This window comes from Dermacentor albipictus, chromosome 5, assembly GCF_038994185.2.
Source record: "Dermacentor albipictus isolate Rhodes 1998 colony chromosome 5, USDA_Dalb.pri_finalv2, whole genome shotgun sequence".
In the NCBI taxonomy this organism is placed as follows: Eukaryota; Metazoa; Arthropoda; class Arachnida; order Ixodida; family Ixodidae; genus Dermacentor; species Dermacentor albipictus.
Genome location: NC_091825.1, coordinates 156580299 through 156596119, shown reverse-complemented (window position 1 = coordinate 156596119; position 15821 = coordinate 156580299). Strand labels below are relative to the sequence as shown.

Here is a 15821-nt window from a genome sequence, read left to right as displayed (position 1 = left end):
CGGCCATCTTGTGTGCATCCTGCTGTGAATTCGTATCGCAGTGGTTGCTAGCGCAGAGCGAAAGAAGCTCAGAAAAAAAAATGAGCATGTCAGCGGGATAGAAGCGGGTCCTCTGCTGACGCTGTCTTGCGGCTGCTAATGAGTTTCACTGGAGCTGGGCCGCGGCATCCTGACACGTGTCAACCCAGCGAAAGGGTCAACTTCACTTTCTTCTTGTTTATTGCGACAAGAGTGATTGGTTCCAAGCGGGGGTGGAAGCAAACTTACCACTTACTGTGAGATTGATGGTCTTGGTTATCAGCGTGCCGACACCGTTCTCGACGTCGCAACGGTACAGACCAGAGTCAGATGATCTGACGCTCGAAATGGTCAGACTGCCGTTGGCGAGGACACTTATGTGATCATCTTTGTTTCCTAGCACCGTTTCGGAAGGATCTGGAAATGAGAGGCGAGATGACTTGTTCTTCGTCACGTTGTTCTGACACAGCAGGTTGCCCCGTAACATGAAAACGGCTCTTGTTTTAGCGAATGTTACAATGTTGCATCAACGACAGTATTATTTTAGCCTAATCAGAGAAGCAAATTAAATGCCTGAGTATAGTAAATGCCCGTTTATCCAATGCTTGTTAATGCGTGTCTTAGCCAAGGAGTATTGAATGCGTTCGTTCGCCTGGTCCGCTCTGTAATATTATTAACAATGTTACAGTGAGCAGCGTTTTTGGTGAGATGTAGAAAATTATATTTATCGTGCCTTTGATAAGTGCTTGACGTTGGCGCTAGTTTAGCGTTTCTCAACTTTTAAATGTTAATATTCATAACCCACCTTAAGACGCAGCGTTTATAATGAAGCTTCCAACACTGCATCGTCTTTTATTCGAAGTGAAGTGCTGTATCATATTTCCGGAGAATCGCCAGCTGCTATTGTTTTAACGAGAACAATATTCCAAAACTTTCATAATGACTTAGCAGAAGAAATAAGGAAGCAGAAATAAGGGCACAAAGCGCAAAATGGAACGGTTTTTCCAACACAATGCAGGAAACGAATTTTCTCTCGGCTCACGGGGGGACGAAGAAAAAGAGTTAATAAAAGGTAAGCCTGGAGATCAGCTTTACTGTGTCGCCTTTTCTCGCCGCTTGACCATTTCCCTCTGCTCTGGCGCGGAAAGAGGCGCGCGCCGTCAGAAAGTCGCTCAGCACAGCCATCTCAGTTTGCTCAGCCGTATACGTAGCACGCGCTAGCAGGCTCTAGATCGAACCGTTTAGGGCGAGACGCGGATCAATAGAGAGGCTTGCACAAACAGCCTTCCGGCGAGAATACCCCAGCACAAAACGCCCGCTGCTCTCCGGCGAAGTGCATCAGCTGGAAGGAACGGCACTCATTTTCCTGCGCTACCCGAGCGGCGACCATCTATGAAGTCATAAAACAGGCTTATAGCCGCCGACCGGCCGTTCGGTGTGTCGACACTGCCGAGAAACAGAGCGACGTCACGAACGCTCGCGAACACAACGCAAGCACATGCCTTTGCTCTTGCAGCAAGGGCTTCCGGCAGGAGCCGTTCGCCGGACGGCGATTTCTGAAACGAACACAGATACACAAATGCGTGCGCACTCATGAAGGGGTGTACGCACAACGTATGACGTACAAACGCAAGCACAAGATCTATTGGGAATCTAGCGCACACTTACGTCACAAGCCACTAAAAGTGTGCTGCCTTCTGCAAGCGAGAAGCTGGTGTTGGCCAGTGAGTAGTTAGTAGAAGCAGAGCCAGAGCCTGCAAGAACAATTCTTAGTTGGTTCAAGGTCTTGGCAATATAATCGTTGGTAGTCTCGATTGGCCAAACTAGTGCTCCCTCTCAGTCACGATTAAGCTTGAGCAGCCTTGTTTATTCTCCGCGTTGCCTCGCACTTCCACAGCGATGCACAGTTTTAGGGATACAGGCTGGAACATGCGGAAGAGGCACAGAGTGAAAGCAAATAGCGCATGGCGAAATGCAGGCTCGCACATACCAACTGGGCATCTGACACGTGCTTACCTACAGCGGGAGTCGGAAACAGAAGAAAGTACACGCCATAAAGACCGCGCGCTTGCTCATAAACAGAAATGAGGCATACAAAGAACATACACGCCGTGCAGTAAGAGCAGCAAAAGTGAGGAGCAAGCGAGTCCTGAGGGGAGGTCGTGCAAGGAGGACGCACGACCGGACACGCTCGGGGAAACAAAGAGCCGAAACAAGCCCGGTGGCACGGGGCACAATGCATTTAAAGAACAGAAAAAGGCTCGTCGCGCAAACGCGGACCGAGCTGCACTGGGGAAGGCCGGCGCGAGAAGATGGGAACAAGTGCGTCCGGAGGGTTGAGGTCTCATTGGCCGAACTCTCCGCCGCTGCTCGGCTAGCAGCGTGTAAGAGCGGAGAAACGAACTGCAGTATGTGACTCGGGGGCAGGCTGAGGGAAAGAAGCCCGGGAGGCGGGGAGGACAGGCAGAGGAGGAGAATTACATTGGCTTCGTGTCCATTTGGTCACGGGCGTCGGGTGGCCCAGGGCGGCGCAGTCGATGGTCAGCGAGCTGCCGACGACAGCTGCCCGGTCACCGGGCATGTGCAGCCAAGTCGGTGGCACTGCAAGAAGAGCGTTGAAAACTTTGTTTTCCGCAGAATCGCGAGACGGGGTAGTTGTTACCTGTTCTGTTCGTCAACATCAAACATTTGCTTTTTTAAATGTTTGTAGGAAGTTGCTTGCTGTGCCGGGCAATAAGCGATCATTTCTTGGTCCCATTCTCAATTAGGTACGCTCTATGTTGTAACAAGAAGAAAGGGGAACAAGTGGAAAAGCCCGCTAGTGACCCCGATCTCTGTTCTTCTCATTTGCTTTTTGTGGTAGAGGCGATTGGCTGAAACAAAAGAAAAATGTACGCAACATTTCGAGCAATGCTTTTCAAACTTGTGCTAAGTATATTCTTTATCGGCATTTTTATTTGAACAACACGGCACATGGAGGTTTAAAGAAATAGGCTCCGCAAACGAAGAATTGCAACACGTGTATGGCGGACTAGGTTATGACGAGGTGTCAGCTCACTTTTCCAACCTGTGTGCAGCCAGGTCGATGAAACTGCGACGCACAAGCACAGAACCCAGCTCTGTGAGCAGTCGTTATTTGTTTTCTTTGGCAATGTGGCTTCCTCCTATTTAAGAGACAGAGACAGGGGACAGGCTCCTTGAGAACAAAATGGGAAATTGGATCTCACTTCCTGACGTTCGAGTAGTGTTGAAAAAGTGCTGGAGCGTAAACGGAAATCATCCATGTTCCGGAGAATATCTTTTACCTTTTACTCATCTAGATTGTCCTCCTGCAGAATTTTGTTCCCGAGGAATAGACGTTGCTGACTGAAAGAATGAAAATAAGAAATACAAGCTTTCACAAGCTTTCTCTGCCCAAAATTGAGGACGCGAAACATCTAAATGGGGATGGTAAGTGCAAAAGAACAATTCGCTGATTCTTTGCCCAATTCTGAGTAGCTGAAACGTTTCTTTCCTCCCTTGCTTTGCACATGTCTCTTCCTGATGAAACAGTGGTTGAAAAAGAATGTTGGATTTTAAAGCGGAACTTTCTTTTGCTTCTTCCTTCGACCTTCCCACTGCGGATGCTGCTGCTACTGCTGCTGTGGCTGCTGCTGTGGCTGCTGCTGTCTCGCACACCGCATCGGGAGGTGGCTCACAGCGTGTGCATACATTGCAGGAGCGAGTCAGAGAGGAACGGCGACGTGAGAAACTCGTTTCGACCCCATCGCTAGATGGATGGATGGACGGATGGATGGACGGATGGATGGACGGATGGATGGACGGATGGATGGATGGGTGGGTGGATGTGTGGGTGGATGGGTGGGTGGATGGGTGGGTGGATGGATGGATGGATAGATGGGTGGATGGATAGATGGGTGGATGGATGGATGGATGGATGAATGAATGAATGGATGGATGGATGGATGGATGGATGGATGGATGGATGGATGGATGGATGGATGGATGGATGGATGGATGGATGGATGGATGGATGGATGGATGGATGGGTGGATGGATGGATATTATGAGCGTCCCCTTTGTAACACGGTGGTTGGTTGCGCCACCAAGCTCTTGTTACTTTATTGTCTAATGTCCTACTTATGTTCAAAAAAAGAAAAGAAAGAAAAAAAAACGCGATGAATTACCATAACCAAAGTTTCTGAATCTCTATTGTGAACTTTGTTTTTGTACGCCTCCGTTGTTTGTTGTTTCCCTACTTTTCTTCCTCCAATCTTCCAATCGCCTCTTACTAATTTCTACTGCAAGCATATTATTTTTCTTCTGCTCTCGCTGAACCCAAGGGCTTCAAGGAGGCCAGTGATTCCAAAATTGACTGCTGGGAAGATATATTCACATTCTAAGGCGACACGCTTCATCGGTTCCCAAGCTTTACCGCAGCAAGTACATGCTTCTTCTTCCTTCTTATACCTCGCTTTATAAGTGCTTGTTCTAAGGCACCCTGATCTCGCTTAGAAAAGTAATGAGCTTCCCTTTGAGATATTTTAAATAGTTTCTTTCCTGATTTCGTTCTTTTTCCTTCTTGACTAGTTACTCATGTCAGGTTTCTTTTCCATTGACACCAACCATGAGATTATCTCAGCCTCTCTGACTTTCCGCTTGACGTTCTTTATTGTTGTGTTGCTCACGATACAAGCAGTATACTAGCTGGTAAGCTTCCTAGTTATTTTCCTCCACTGTGCATCATTGTTATTCCTGTATAAATACCTAAACACTCTACCAGCCTATTTGATTTCTTCCATATTCCTCAGTCGTTCTTCATAATTAATTTTACTGTGAGCTTCCATCACTTCAAAACTTGTCCAGCCCATATCACCCTGCACAGCTTCATTTGTAATCTTCCCGTGAGCGCCCAATGCGAGGCGACCCACTGACCTTTGGTTTCCGTCGAGTTCTGATTGTACCCTGATTTAAAGCAAACAACCGCATTTCCAAAAGTAATTCCTGGAGCCACTACACCTTTGCACATACCCCGGAGCACCTCGTACCTATTGTATCCCCATAGCGCTCTCTGTTACATAATAGCCGCATTTCTCTTCCCCTTAACTGTTCTCGTTTTTTTCCTGTGTTTCCATATACGTACTGCCTTCGTTTATCCATATACTAAGGTATTTATATTATTTTACGTGAGGTATTTGCTGGCCGTGTATTGTCACTATCTGTTCGCTGTTTTCATTGAATGCCATAACACCTGATTTTTAACTCTAAATTTCAGACCTAACTTATCGCCTTCCTGTCCACAGATATAAGCCAGACGTTGCATATCACTTTGTTTGTTAGCTAGCAATATAATGTCATCCGCATAAAACAAACCTTGAAGCTGCTGTTCTAATAGTGTACAAGCCTATTTGCATGAGAGATTAAACCCGATAATACGTCCTTCGAGCGCATTTTCCATCCTCACCATGCACATCATAAACAGCAGTGGGGATAAAGGCCACTTCTGCCTCAGTCCCTTGTTGACATCAAATTTCTCCTCGCTCCTCATTCCTTCCCATTCAACGCAAACAGTACTTTCTTTGTGAATCCCTCTCAAAAGCTGTAGGCAAACGTCACCTACGTCTTTCCTTTCCAGAATATCCTACAAAATTTTGCGGTCTACGTTGTCATACGCTCCTGTAATGTCTAAAAAGGCCACGTATAACGGTCTCCTTTCTACTCTTGACATTTCAATACACTGAGTATGGACAAATAATCCAAACGCCTACCTATTCTGAAGCCATTCTGAAGTTCTCGCAAAATGCCATTATTCTCTGGCCATGCTTGTAACATTAATTTAATTGTCTGCATTGCTAACCTCTATATTACCGATGTAATGGTCAATGGTAATGGTAATACGAGGGAATTCTATCTTTTTCCCCCTTACCTTCATAAATTAAATTCATTCTACCTTGTCGCCAACTGTCTGGTATTCGTCTATCTTTTAGACTTTTTTCTAGTGCTTCCAACAGAGCTTCCTTACTTTTTGGTCCTAGATCATTAATCAGCATAACAGGAACCTCGTCTAACCCTGTGGCTGTGCGCTTCGGAATTCTAGGCTTTCTTCTAGTTGAAATTTGTCAGCACCAGCTCCTTTTTCATCTGGTTCTCTTTCATGCCCCTTTTCTCCCTAACTACAACCTCGTCATTGCCCTCGAAAGATTCGGCTATCATATTCCGGGCGCAATTTAATGCCGCTCCCCTACCAATTTTTTGCCATCTTCGTCTAGGATATGTTGTATTGTTCCAGAGTCCCTGGCTAATAATTTTATGTGGTTCCAAGATATCCTTTTTTTTTATTCGGGGTTTTTACGTGCCAAAACCACTTTCTGATTATGAGGCACGCCGTAGTGGAGGACTCCAGAAATTTTGACCACCTGGGGTTCTTTAACGTGCACCTAAATCTAAGCACACGGGTGTTTTCGCATTTCGCCGTTCCAAGATATCCTAGGTGCGGCCTTCCTTTACTAACGTATTTCTGACAACCATCGTTCACTTGCACCTTTTATCTTTACTTGCACCAGTATTTGAACCATAGATTTTTTCTCCCGGTACATTTCCCATTTTCTGGCTACTTTATCCTGCGGCAACTGCGCTTTATTTCTTTTTTTTTTGCCTGCCTGTATTCTGGGGGTGCTTTCTGTCGTTCGGCGACCGCTTCTCGTATCTCCCTGTTCCACCAGGCTTTCGGTTTCTTTTTTCCTTTCCGACGAACATTTTGCTGCTCTTTTCGTATTTCTGTCGTTATTACACTTAGAAGCTCACTATATTCCCACTTTTTTCTCGGCCATTTGCCAAATCCTTCCTCGGCTCTTGTGTCAAGGAAGAACTTGTGTCCTCGACTCTCGCGTCAAATGTGCACAATGTGCTCCGGAGCTGGCGTCGCCACATTAACATCGTGACAGGTGTAATTACCCGGGACCCCTCTAAAAAAATTGCAGAAACTGCAGTGCTTCCTTTTCTACAAACGTGCTAGTCTAGGGGGGACCTATATAGAATTGTAGAGAGGGAGGAGAAGAGGCAGTGCCCATACGAGAAGGCGGGGGGGGGGGGGGGGGGGGGGGCGGAGGAGTGACGTGAGAAGGCAAGGAATCACTACTGACAGCGGTTGCGACACTATAGTACACACATACGACAGCGACACTATACTACACTTACTATACGACAGCGGTTGCGGTGAAACTGGATAAACTTAAGTTCAAGGTACGGTACAGCACGTTCCTGCTATTTCTGAAAAGATAAACGCCATGCAAATATGTCAAGCTGACGAATTACGCTGGGTATGCAGAAACAGAGCCGCATGAACTAAAGCGCACAGCAGGGTCCAGGCGACACTACGGAAATGCTCGACTGTCAAATCATCACTTCCGTGTCCACCGCGGTAGCTTTGCGGCTATGGCGTTGCTAGAGGTCGCGGATTTGATCCCGATCGCGGCAGTCGCGTTTCGACGGGGACGAAATAGAACACGCACGTGCACTTATATTTTGGGACACGTTAAAGAACATCACGGTGTCAAAATTAATCCTGAGTCCGCCACTACGGCGTGCCTCATAATCTCATTGTGGTTTTGGCACATACAGGCTCATAATCCAATTCAAGTTTGATACTTCTGCCACGATGCAATAAGGCATGTGAGGCATAAGGCGTACAACAATGCCTCAAGCAAACACCTCTCCCTGTGTGTTTTGCGTACTACACAAACAGCAATGGTGCACGCAAGGTAACGTTTAACAGCAACTCACCACTCTCGTGTTAGACTGAACATTGAAGAAATTCGGACGACAGGTTCGGACGATTAGTCTCGTCAAACTACACTGCTCTAATGATAGGTTACCATAAGAAAAACATATCCGTGTTTGCATTTTGTGTTTTTTTACACCTGCAAGAAAAGACGTCACCAGATAAGATTATCTTTTCTTCACTTTCAGCAGGCTGTACGCTTCAGACTCTCACTTGAAAAGTTTTAGCCCGTTCAGCAGCAGATTAGGCTTACAGCTGCATATTTAATAGATCTCTAAAGTTGTGCATGTAAGCATGAGAATACATAGAATTGACGTAGGACAACGCTTAAAACAGAAACAATGGTGAACAAAGGTATATGAACTGCTTTCAGATAAGGCACTCAAGATTCGCGGCTGTCAAGTAAAAGCGAAACGTTAAATAGAGTGTGAAGCCTTTACCATAAGAGAGAGCACAGAAATGAGTTTTTAGTTTTAAAAGGAAAATGCTTTCTATGTCAATAAGAGTGTAGAGAGAAACAACGAATAAAATGTCATCTAAGTAGACTCAGCAGGGATTGAAGCGGGAAAAATGTTAGCGCATTGTAGACTCCAATTCAAGGCTCACTTGCTGCGCTACGGTACGCACTTCAAGGCCCGTGGTAGCCGAACAGGTTGCAATCGCGCTGGCTGTGCTCGATGGTCGCAGAGAGGCAATATATAGTGATTCCAAGGCAGCCATTAAGGCCTACCAAACCGGTATGGTCTCCCCCCAGGCCCTCCGCATTCTCCAAAGCGCCAAAAGTATCTCTCCGCATTCTCTATTTTGGTTTCCCGCTCACTTGGGGTTGATTGAGGGTTCTCCCTCTAACCCTAACGAGGGCGCACACGAGGCCGCGCGAGGACTCACTGACCGCGCCGCCTCAGCAGTCCCTCAGCCCCGCGGTGAACCCTTGCTTACGTTTAACGAGATCACCACGCACTACTATCTGTCAAGACGGGTCTTCCCCCTCCCGCACCCCGCCTTATGTAGGGCGCGGGCGGTTACCCTTCGACTTTTACAAGCCCGTGCGTACCCTAACCTCGCGGTTTTTCATGCCATATACCCCGAAAGATACCCCAGTGCGGACTGCCCTGCCTGTGGACTAAGGGCAACATTGGACCATGTGTTGTGGGGGTGTGAAGCCATCGGCTCCTCCTTCAGCGAGGATAGGTGGGCTGCGCTCTTGGGCAGCCCCGAACTCAGCGACCAAACCCTGGCCGTCCAGAGTGCCCGCGACCGGGCCGTCAAGCTCGGCTTGGCGGTCCCTACGTGGGACTAGCCGGGTGGCGCGGGGTCTCCCCTGCGTCTTCTCTGGACCAAAATAAAGTTACTTCATTCATTCATTCATTCATTCAAGAAATTTTATTGCAACTAATAAGCGCTGACCTATAAAAATCCGTACCGCGATGGTCACAGTTATCAGTCACAAAGCTTTGCCGCCGTTATTAATTATGCGCTAAATTAACTAGTTCGTACTGAAGTATCGATCAGGAAGCCTAAGTATGTGTATGATGACAGCTGTTTCAGTCGTGCTACAGCATCTCTAAAGAAGCGTGACACAGTAGGTTTCCCTGCCCTTTACTTTATTTGGTGCGAAAAAGAAAAGGGCTTCTACACGTCTCAACTGATTTGATCGTTAAAATATTCAGTTTACCTTTCAGACACTTCCATCTGTTGAAAAATGTTACGGGGCCATACGCTTTGTTTACTTCGCGCTCTAAGCGCTAACACGTATTTTATTTCTTTACGGCCGCATGGTGTGCAGGAAGAAATTATGTATTCGTGAATATAGATAGACTGACTGCATGCAAGAACGAAAGAAAATATAGAAAGACAGCGAAGTCGGCAGGTCTACCAACGTGTTTTGCCTCTTATTTTTTTTTTGTTCGACCATAAACCTTCCTGTTTCGAACTTTTGTATTTGCCCGTTGCGCATGTGTTAGCACACGTTCTTTTGTCATGCAGCTTCCCGGGGAAAGTAATCGCCTGTACGGGCTTTTTTTCACTGGGGCATACGAGAACGGGTGGCAAGAATATTTTTTATGGCTCTCAGTTGCACCGCGCAACATTCATGCGGCGTTAAACAAAGATGAGAGCACAAAACGGCCATAAATTTGGGGATGAGTTTTTCTTTGTTTTTAAGGCTGGAGCCGACGCATTACATTTGGCTATTGCTTCGCGCTTTTCTTTTTGTAACACTTTGGCTTGTCTTGCCTGCTATTCTCTTTATCTTTCTTCAGGCTGCGCAATGTATTAAATACGCATGTGATAACGGGAGAGGAGAAACTTGTTCACAGCAAGTAACGGCGAGGGAAAGAATTACGTTGCAGCCCTGCTCGCCTACTTCATAGCTATCTGAACGATGTGGGAATAAATTTTAACCATGTATTTTTTTGTTCTCTTTTTCAAAGCCATGTGAGCAAACATTACTTGAAAATTCCAGCCACATTTTTCATTCTTTTCGGCTTTTTGTTCAGAGCGGTCATTTTCACGTTTCTGCGTGGCACATGAATTGTTGGACATTGTGTTCTGTTTACGCTCGGACGCGGTTTGGCGCATTTCGTTGCGAAGAGCTCGTGGCGCACCAGCGGCTTCCGGACAAAGTATCCTAACGCAATTTGCTGGGTTTCCCCGAGATTGCGGACGCGCGCGCACGCTCTTTGCTTATACGACAGAGCGGGCAGCGATGCCACACTGTTTTCTCGCTAAAACCGTGCAACGCTGTGGAGGCCACAGATCCTGTGCAGGATAATCAGCAGTCGAGCCCACGTAGCCGTTCGTCCATAAGGATTGTTTCGGGATGAGCCGGTGCTCTTCATTTGTATTTAATTCAGCCCCAACGTATTTCTAGTGCAACGTAAGCGACATAGAGTGGCAGTGAGGGAAGTCACCAGGTTACCAACAAAAGGCTCTAATATATGTAAGAGACAAAATACCGGTGTTGAAAAATTGTGCGACAAGAACATGTGCATGTGTAGTTGTGCATGCATGTATATTTGTGGGAGTTCGCGTGTATTCTCGTTAGCATCAAAATGACGAAAACAGGCAGCACTACGTGAGTGTTCATGGCCTACCCGTCACTAAACGCGCTAGACAATAGCAGTCTTAACTTCACGCATATATTGTGCAACAAAGTCATTTTGAAGGCATTAATAATTTGACGGGAAAACATTATTGAGTAAAACGAGTTTAACTGAAGAGAGAAGCAGGAAAAGGTGGGGGAGGGGGATGTAGGCACCCTGCACTGGCGGAAAGTAATGAAGGGGCGAGAAAAGAGAAGAAATAGGGGAGAAAGAGCAAGCGTTTAACGAATGTGTTTATTATTTACGCGCGGGTGGGGCTTAGTGACATGTAACTGAACATTGTAACATTGTTACGTTTCCTATATTTTTGCCTTTCTTGCCATTCGCTATCGTGATTGGTCAGTGCTCGGGTGGGGCTGCTGCCACGTGACAACAAGCAGATGAGTGCGAGTCTCCTTCGGGCCAGCTGCAGCTTCAGCGATGCTGCACACTACAACGCAACAACATTGCTGCTGCTGTGTTGCCTTCGCTGGCGCTTCGCTTTGTAAGTTCAGCTATTTTTTTAGCCTTTTTTTCTCGCTCCTATGCTCATGGGGTAGAACCCATCTTATTAAGTGCAGAGAACAGCTGCCTGAAGACCAGCGGAGCGTTCACCATGTTGTGCGCGTGTGTATTGCAGGAGAAGCGATAATGACTTAAAAGGCGGTTCTGGCACACGGAAACTGAGCGGAAAGAAAGGACAGAAAGAGCGCCAGTAGAATGCGATAGCCACTTCTTCAGCCACGCACACCTGCAAGATCTTGCAGGTCTTCGTTCTAATTTATTCAAGATTCCTTACGAAGATATTGGTGAAGTGAAATAAGGTGCTTGTGATTAAGTTAGCTTAAATATGTAGACGACACAAAACGGAAGATTATCATTTTTAGCTCTGCCTTTAATTTTGTGGGTGGAAGATCAGCATCCTGCAGCATGTAAGCACACGGGTTTACTCACCTGACCGTGGTCTAGTACGTCAGAAAATAGTTTATTAGGGGGCAAAGCGGCATTCTTAGGAGTGAAAGTGGTTGAGTGCTCTTCTGTGAATTTACGTATGGACTATGGGCTACAAAGCGAGTATAACCTAGGTTTTTATGCCTTGTAATTAGTTTTTTTTCCTGTAGTATTGCTTAGCTTTCGATATAGGGAGGTTTTTGATTGCGCTGTAAGTGTAATGGTTCTGGCGGTATTAAAGTCGGTGTTATCATAATAAACCATATCAAAGGAGACACAGATTAATCTGTAACTAAATAATAACTAATATATCTACGAATAACAGATTGTGTTTAACCTGTAATATAAATACAAGTAGCATAGTTGCAGAACATAAAAACAACAAAGTAATTGCACGTGAGGAATACAGCAAATAAATGTTACGGAGGGAAAAAAAATTAAGAGAGATATGTGTCGATAACGTAGAAGTAAACGAATGGATCGAAGGGCAGTTAATTTGATTTATAGATGTCTTCACGTATGCGAAATAAATAAATTTAAGCGCTATAGTTTATAAAAGGAAACTAAAAGGAATATAATTATAGGAGATAATTATAGGAGATGATATCGCCTAGGTGCGTGCGACCGTATCTTTGTAATGCTATGCTTTGGCCTCTTCACCTTAAATCGGCATAATATCTAAGAGATCAAAAGTTCGGGAAAAATAGAGAAAAAAAAAGTTAATAGAAGAGCACATTTTCAGAGTGGAGCGTTTAATTTCACGAAACTATTCATTAACGCTGCAGCGAGTGCGTGAGCCCGGTACGCGAGCCCGGAGCAAAAATTATCCAAGGGAGCACTTGTGACGAAGAATACGCCTGCAGGTGGCGTTATACGCACTGCGGCAGCAGTGAGCGGTGGCTCCAATAGACTTTACAGTCCTCAGTGAGCGGTCTACTTTGCCAAGAACGAAAAATATATATATAATTTGGGCGTTTTACGCGCCAAAACCACGGTGCGATTATGAGGCACGCGGAAGTGGGGGACTTGGCGTTCTTCAACACTATGCATCCAATGCGCGGTGTACACGAGTGCTCTTGCATTGCTCGCCCACCGTAATGCGGTGCGGCCGCAGTGAAACGCGGGCCCTCGTGCCCACCAGCGCAACGCCATAGCTTACTGTGGCGGGTTTCTATTTATGAAGGTTTTTTTCCGTAGCGTTCAATGCACGTGGCGTCTGTTTTTTACGTCTTGAGATAAAGCAAGTGCGCATGGTGCCTCATGCACATGCATAATGTGGGCATATGTGTAGGGTAGCAAACCGGTTAAGGTAAACTGGCTAACCTCCCTGCCGTTCCTTCTCCACTTTTTCCTTCCTTTCCTTACGGCACAAGACATTTGTAAAATTGTGCCGGAAATTTCAGCTGTGTTGGAAATCTGTGAGCCGTATGAGCGCCCTATTGTGGCTTGCGATCGCCTGTTTTTCACCCGCTAAACGTACCAGGCTTTTTCACTGGGCACAATCACAGCCATCCAGGGGTGCTATGCATGAAGCCCTCCATTCGGCGCGCCTGAGACTTGTGCTATGATTGTGAATGAACGAAGATAGCCCAGAACCTGATGCTCAAGGTAATGAGGTGTTCAGGTGTAGCCACGTATGTCAAACCGAAGCGAACACACACTGCATGCGCCTTGTGGTTCTATGGAAAACGGAGTGAGAAAGAAGCGCCACTCAAAGTCAGCAAGAAAGCACAACAGTGTGATTGTCAAGCGCATATATTTACAGACTCGCCTAAAGCCATTTGAAACGGCTTTTCAGGATGCGGCCTTTCTTTTCTTGCTATCCTTCATTCCGCCAGGATGGATGGAAATACTCATTTTCGCAGTCCTTCCTTCCTTCTCTGTAGCTCTGTCTTCATTTTCGAAGGCTATGAGTGGACACTTGGCACACTGTTGCATGAATCATTTAGATTAATTTGAAGGCACCAAAACATGAATGTGTTGGCTTTGAATAGTTTCCTGAATTAATAAATGCCTGAATTTTATTTAGGAAGCGATGGTTTCACGGTCTCTACTGGTGTACGGGAAGGCGCATAAAGAAGAAGGGCAGGGTGAACGCTATCACCGGCGCTGAAGACGCGATGCTCATGAAACACCGTGTCTATTCAATGTAGGTCAACCCTTTCTTTTTTTCGACAATGTTGCCCGAAATAAGGTATCGACCTTTTTCGACCTATACCTTTTTCGACCTTTTTCGACCTTTTTCGACCAATATTTCGACCTATACTCTTGAATAAAGCTAGCAAAAGGATAAAGTTAGCGGGTTTTTTTCCGTTGCGCCTATCATAAAACCAGTCCGGAGATTATCCAGGCTCACTTTAGGGAATGCTGCATATCCATGGCATCGAGGACGACGTCGTTTGGGATGCCGAGGACGCCTGCGAAGCATCCGATGAAGACAACTTCTCTGGCTGTTCTAACAAAGATGAGCTTGTGGCATTGGCTAGCGAGATTTAGTATAGTCGAGCTTAATGTAAATAAATAGGGGCTACGTTCAAAGTTCTTTGTCTTCCTAAAAAGGGTCGACCTGCATTCGAACTATATATTTCTTTTATTTCTCGGCAAGTTCAGATAAGGTGCTGACCTATGTTCGCGTTAGACCTATTTTCGAATAAATACAACATCTACAGAATAAACGAGAAAGGTAGGGGGGTTAACCATGCGAGAAGACTCAGTTTGCTACCCTACTCTGGGGAGAGAGGGGAGGTGTAGGTAAAGTGATACGAAATTAGAGAGAGAGAAAAAAAGAAAGGGAGCACCGATACGCAATCACAGTCGCTCACTATTTGTTTTCAGAGATAGCTGTTATTGGCTCAGACTCCCGTTGTTTTGATATCCACCAGTTTCCGCCGGTGCCGTCGCTAGAATTACAAAATCCATTGCGAGAAAATGACAAATAAATAAAAGAAAGATATCTCTGTGTTGCGAGGATTCAAACTTAAGACCAACAGACTGGCAGTCTACGGTCTACTTCCCAGACCGTCCACTTTTCGGATTTTATTTTTTCACACGTGCTGTTTATTGCAGCGTGCTAACATCGTATGCAAGTATCACACAGGCAAAAGGGTATACATATCACTTTAGAAATAGCCAAAAATAATGATATGTATGAGCAGTAACCGATGACGAACGCAATAATAGTGGCCCCTAAAAGGGAGGCACCGAAAAACAACAAATTAATCCAAGGTACCAGTCCAGTTGAAGTTCCGTCTGGTCGTCGATTTCCTTTAGGTGAACAATCATTCTACTAAATTATACTGGCAAAAAAGCGAAACAAAACAAAAGAACAACGAATTGCTTTTCAACATTCGTGCCTTCCATAAACTGCGTAGTCCAATCATATAAAAACACATCAAAGGACACATCATCTTCATCATGCGCAATCAAATATTGGACGGTATGCTGGTTTAAATGAATGTTTTCTTCAAAGTCCTTTATAGCACGTCCCAAAACAATATTGAATCTTTACAACTGATAAAACAATGCTCTGTCGTTTCCGGCACATCGCGCCCCCTCGATGGTAGAGCAGGGGAGAATAGTGCTGCTGGGGAGCACGACTGCACCAGCTGCAGCCAGGATTGACCGACGCCCGCTTAACAATTGTGTGCTGAATAAAGTCAGCGTCCACGCCTTCTCAGTGTTCTAACACGTCGTGCTCCGTGCTGCGAAGATGGTCCATAATTGTGTTTTGTTCTTCTACATGTATTGTCTATACGTGAGCACGTCTGATTCGTTTTTGTTAGTGTTCGTCTTCTAGCTCTCGGCTTTTTCATATGTCTACTGCATGACTCTGACGTCATCTTGTTATCTTCAAGGATAGCGTGAGGTTTATTAATGGGCTAGCCCAAATTTACCTTGAGAAAAGCCAAATGACTCCAGCAGTAATAAGCTGGAGGGTTGTTTTAGCAGAGACCAGTGACTAAGTCCGGATAAGTAAGAGGATGAAGAAA

General features: G+C 45.7%; 1 protein-coding gene across 1 annotated transcript in view; it reads right to left on the bottom strand.

Annotated features, from left to right (window-relative positions):
- Positions 1 to 2607, bottom strand: part of LOC135902305 (cell adhesion molecule Dscam1-like) — a 32903-nt gene extending 30296 nt beyond the window's left edge. Inside the window, exons 1-2 of the mRNA XM_065432273.2 lie at positions 2500 to 2607; positions 268 to 435 (exon numbers count right to left, since the gene is read on the bottom strand). Of these exons, the coding sequence (XP_065288345.2) occupies positions 268 to 435; positions 2500 to 2599 (268 nt within the window). The 5' untranslated portion in view covers positions 2600 to 2607. The remainder of the gene's footprint in view (positions 1 to 267; positions 436 to 2499) is intronic.
- Between the last annotated feature and the right edge of the window lie 13214 nt (positions 2608 to 15821).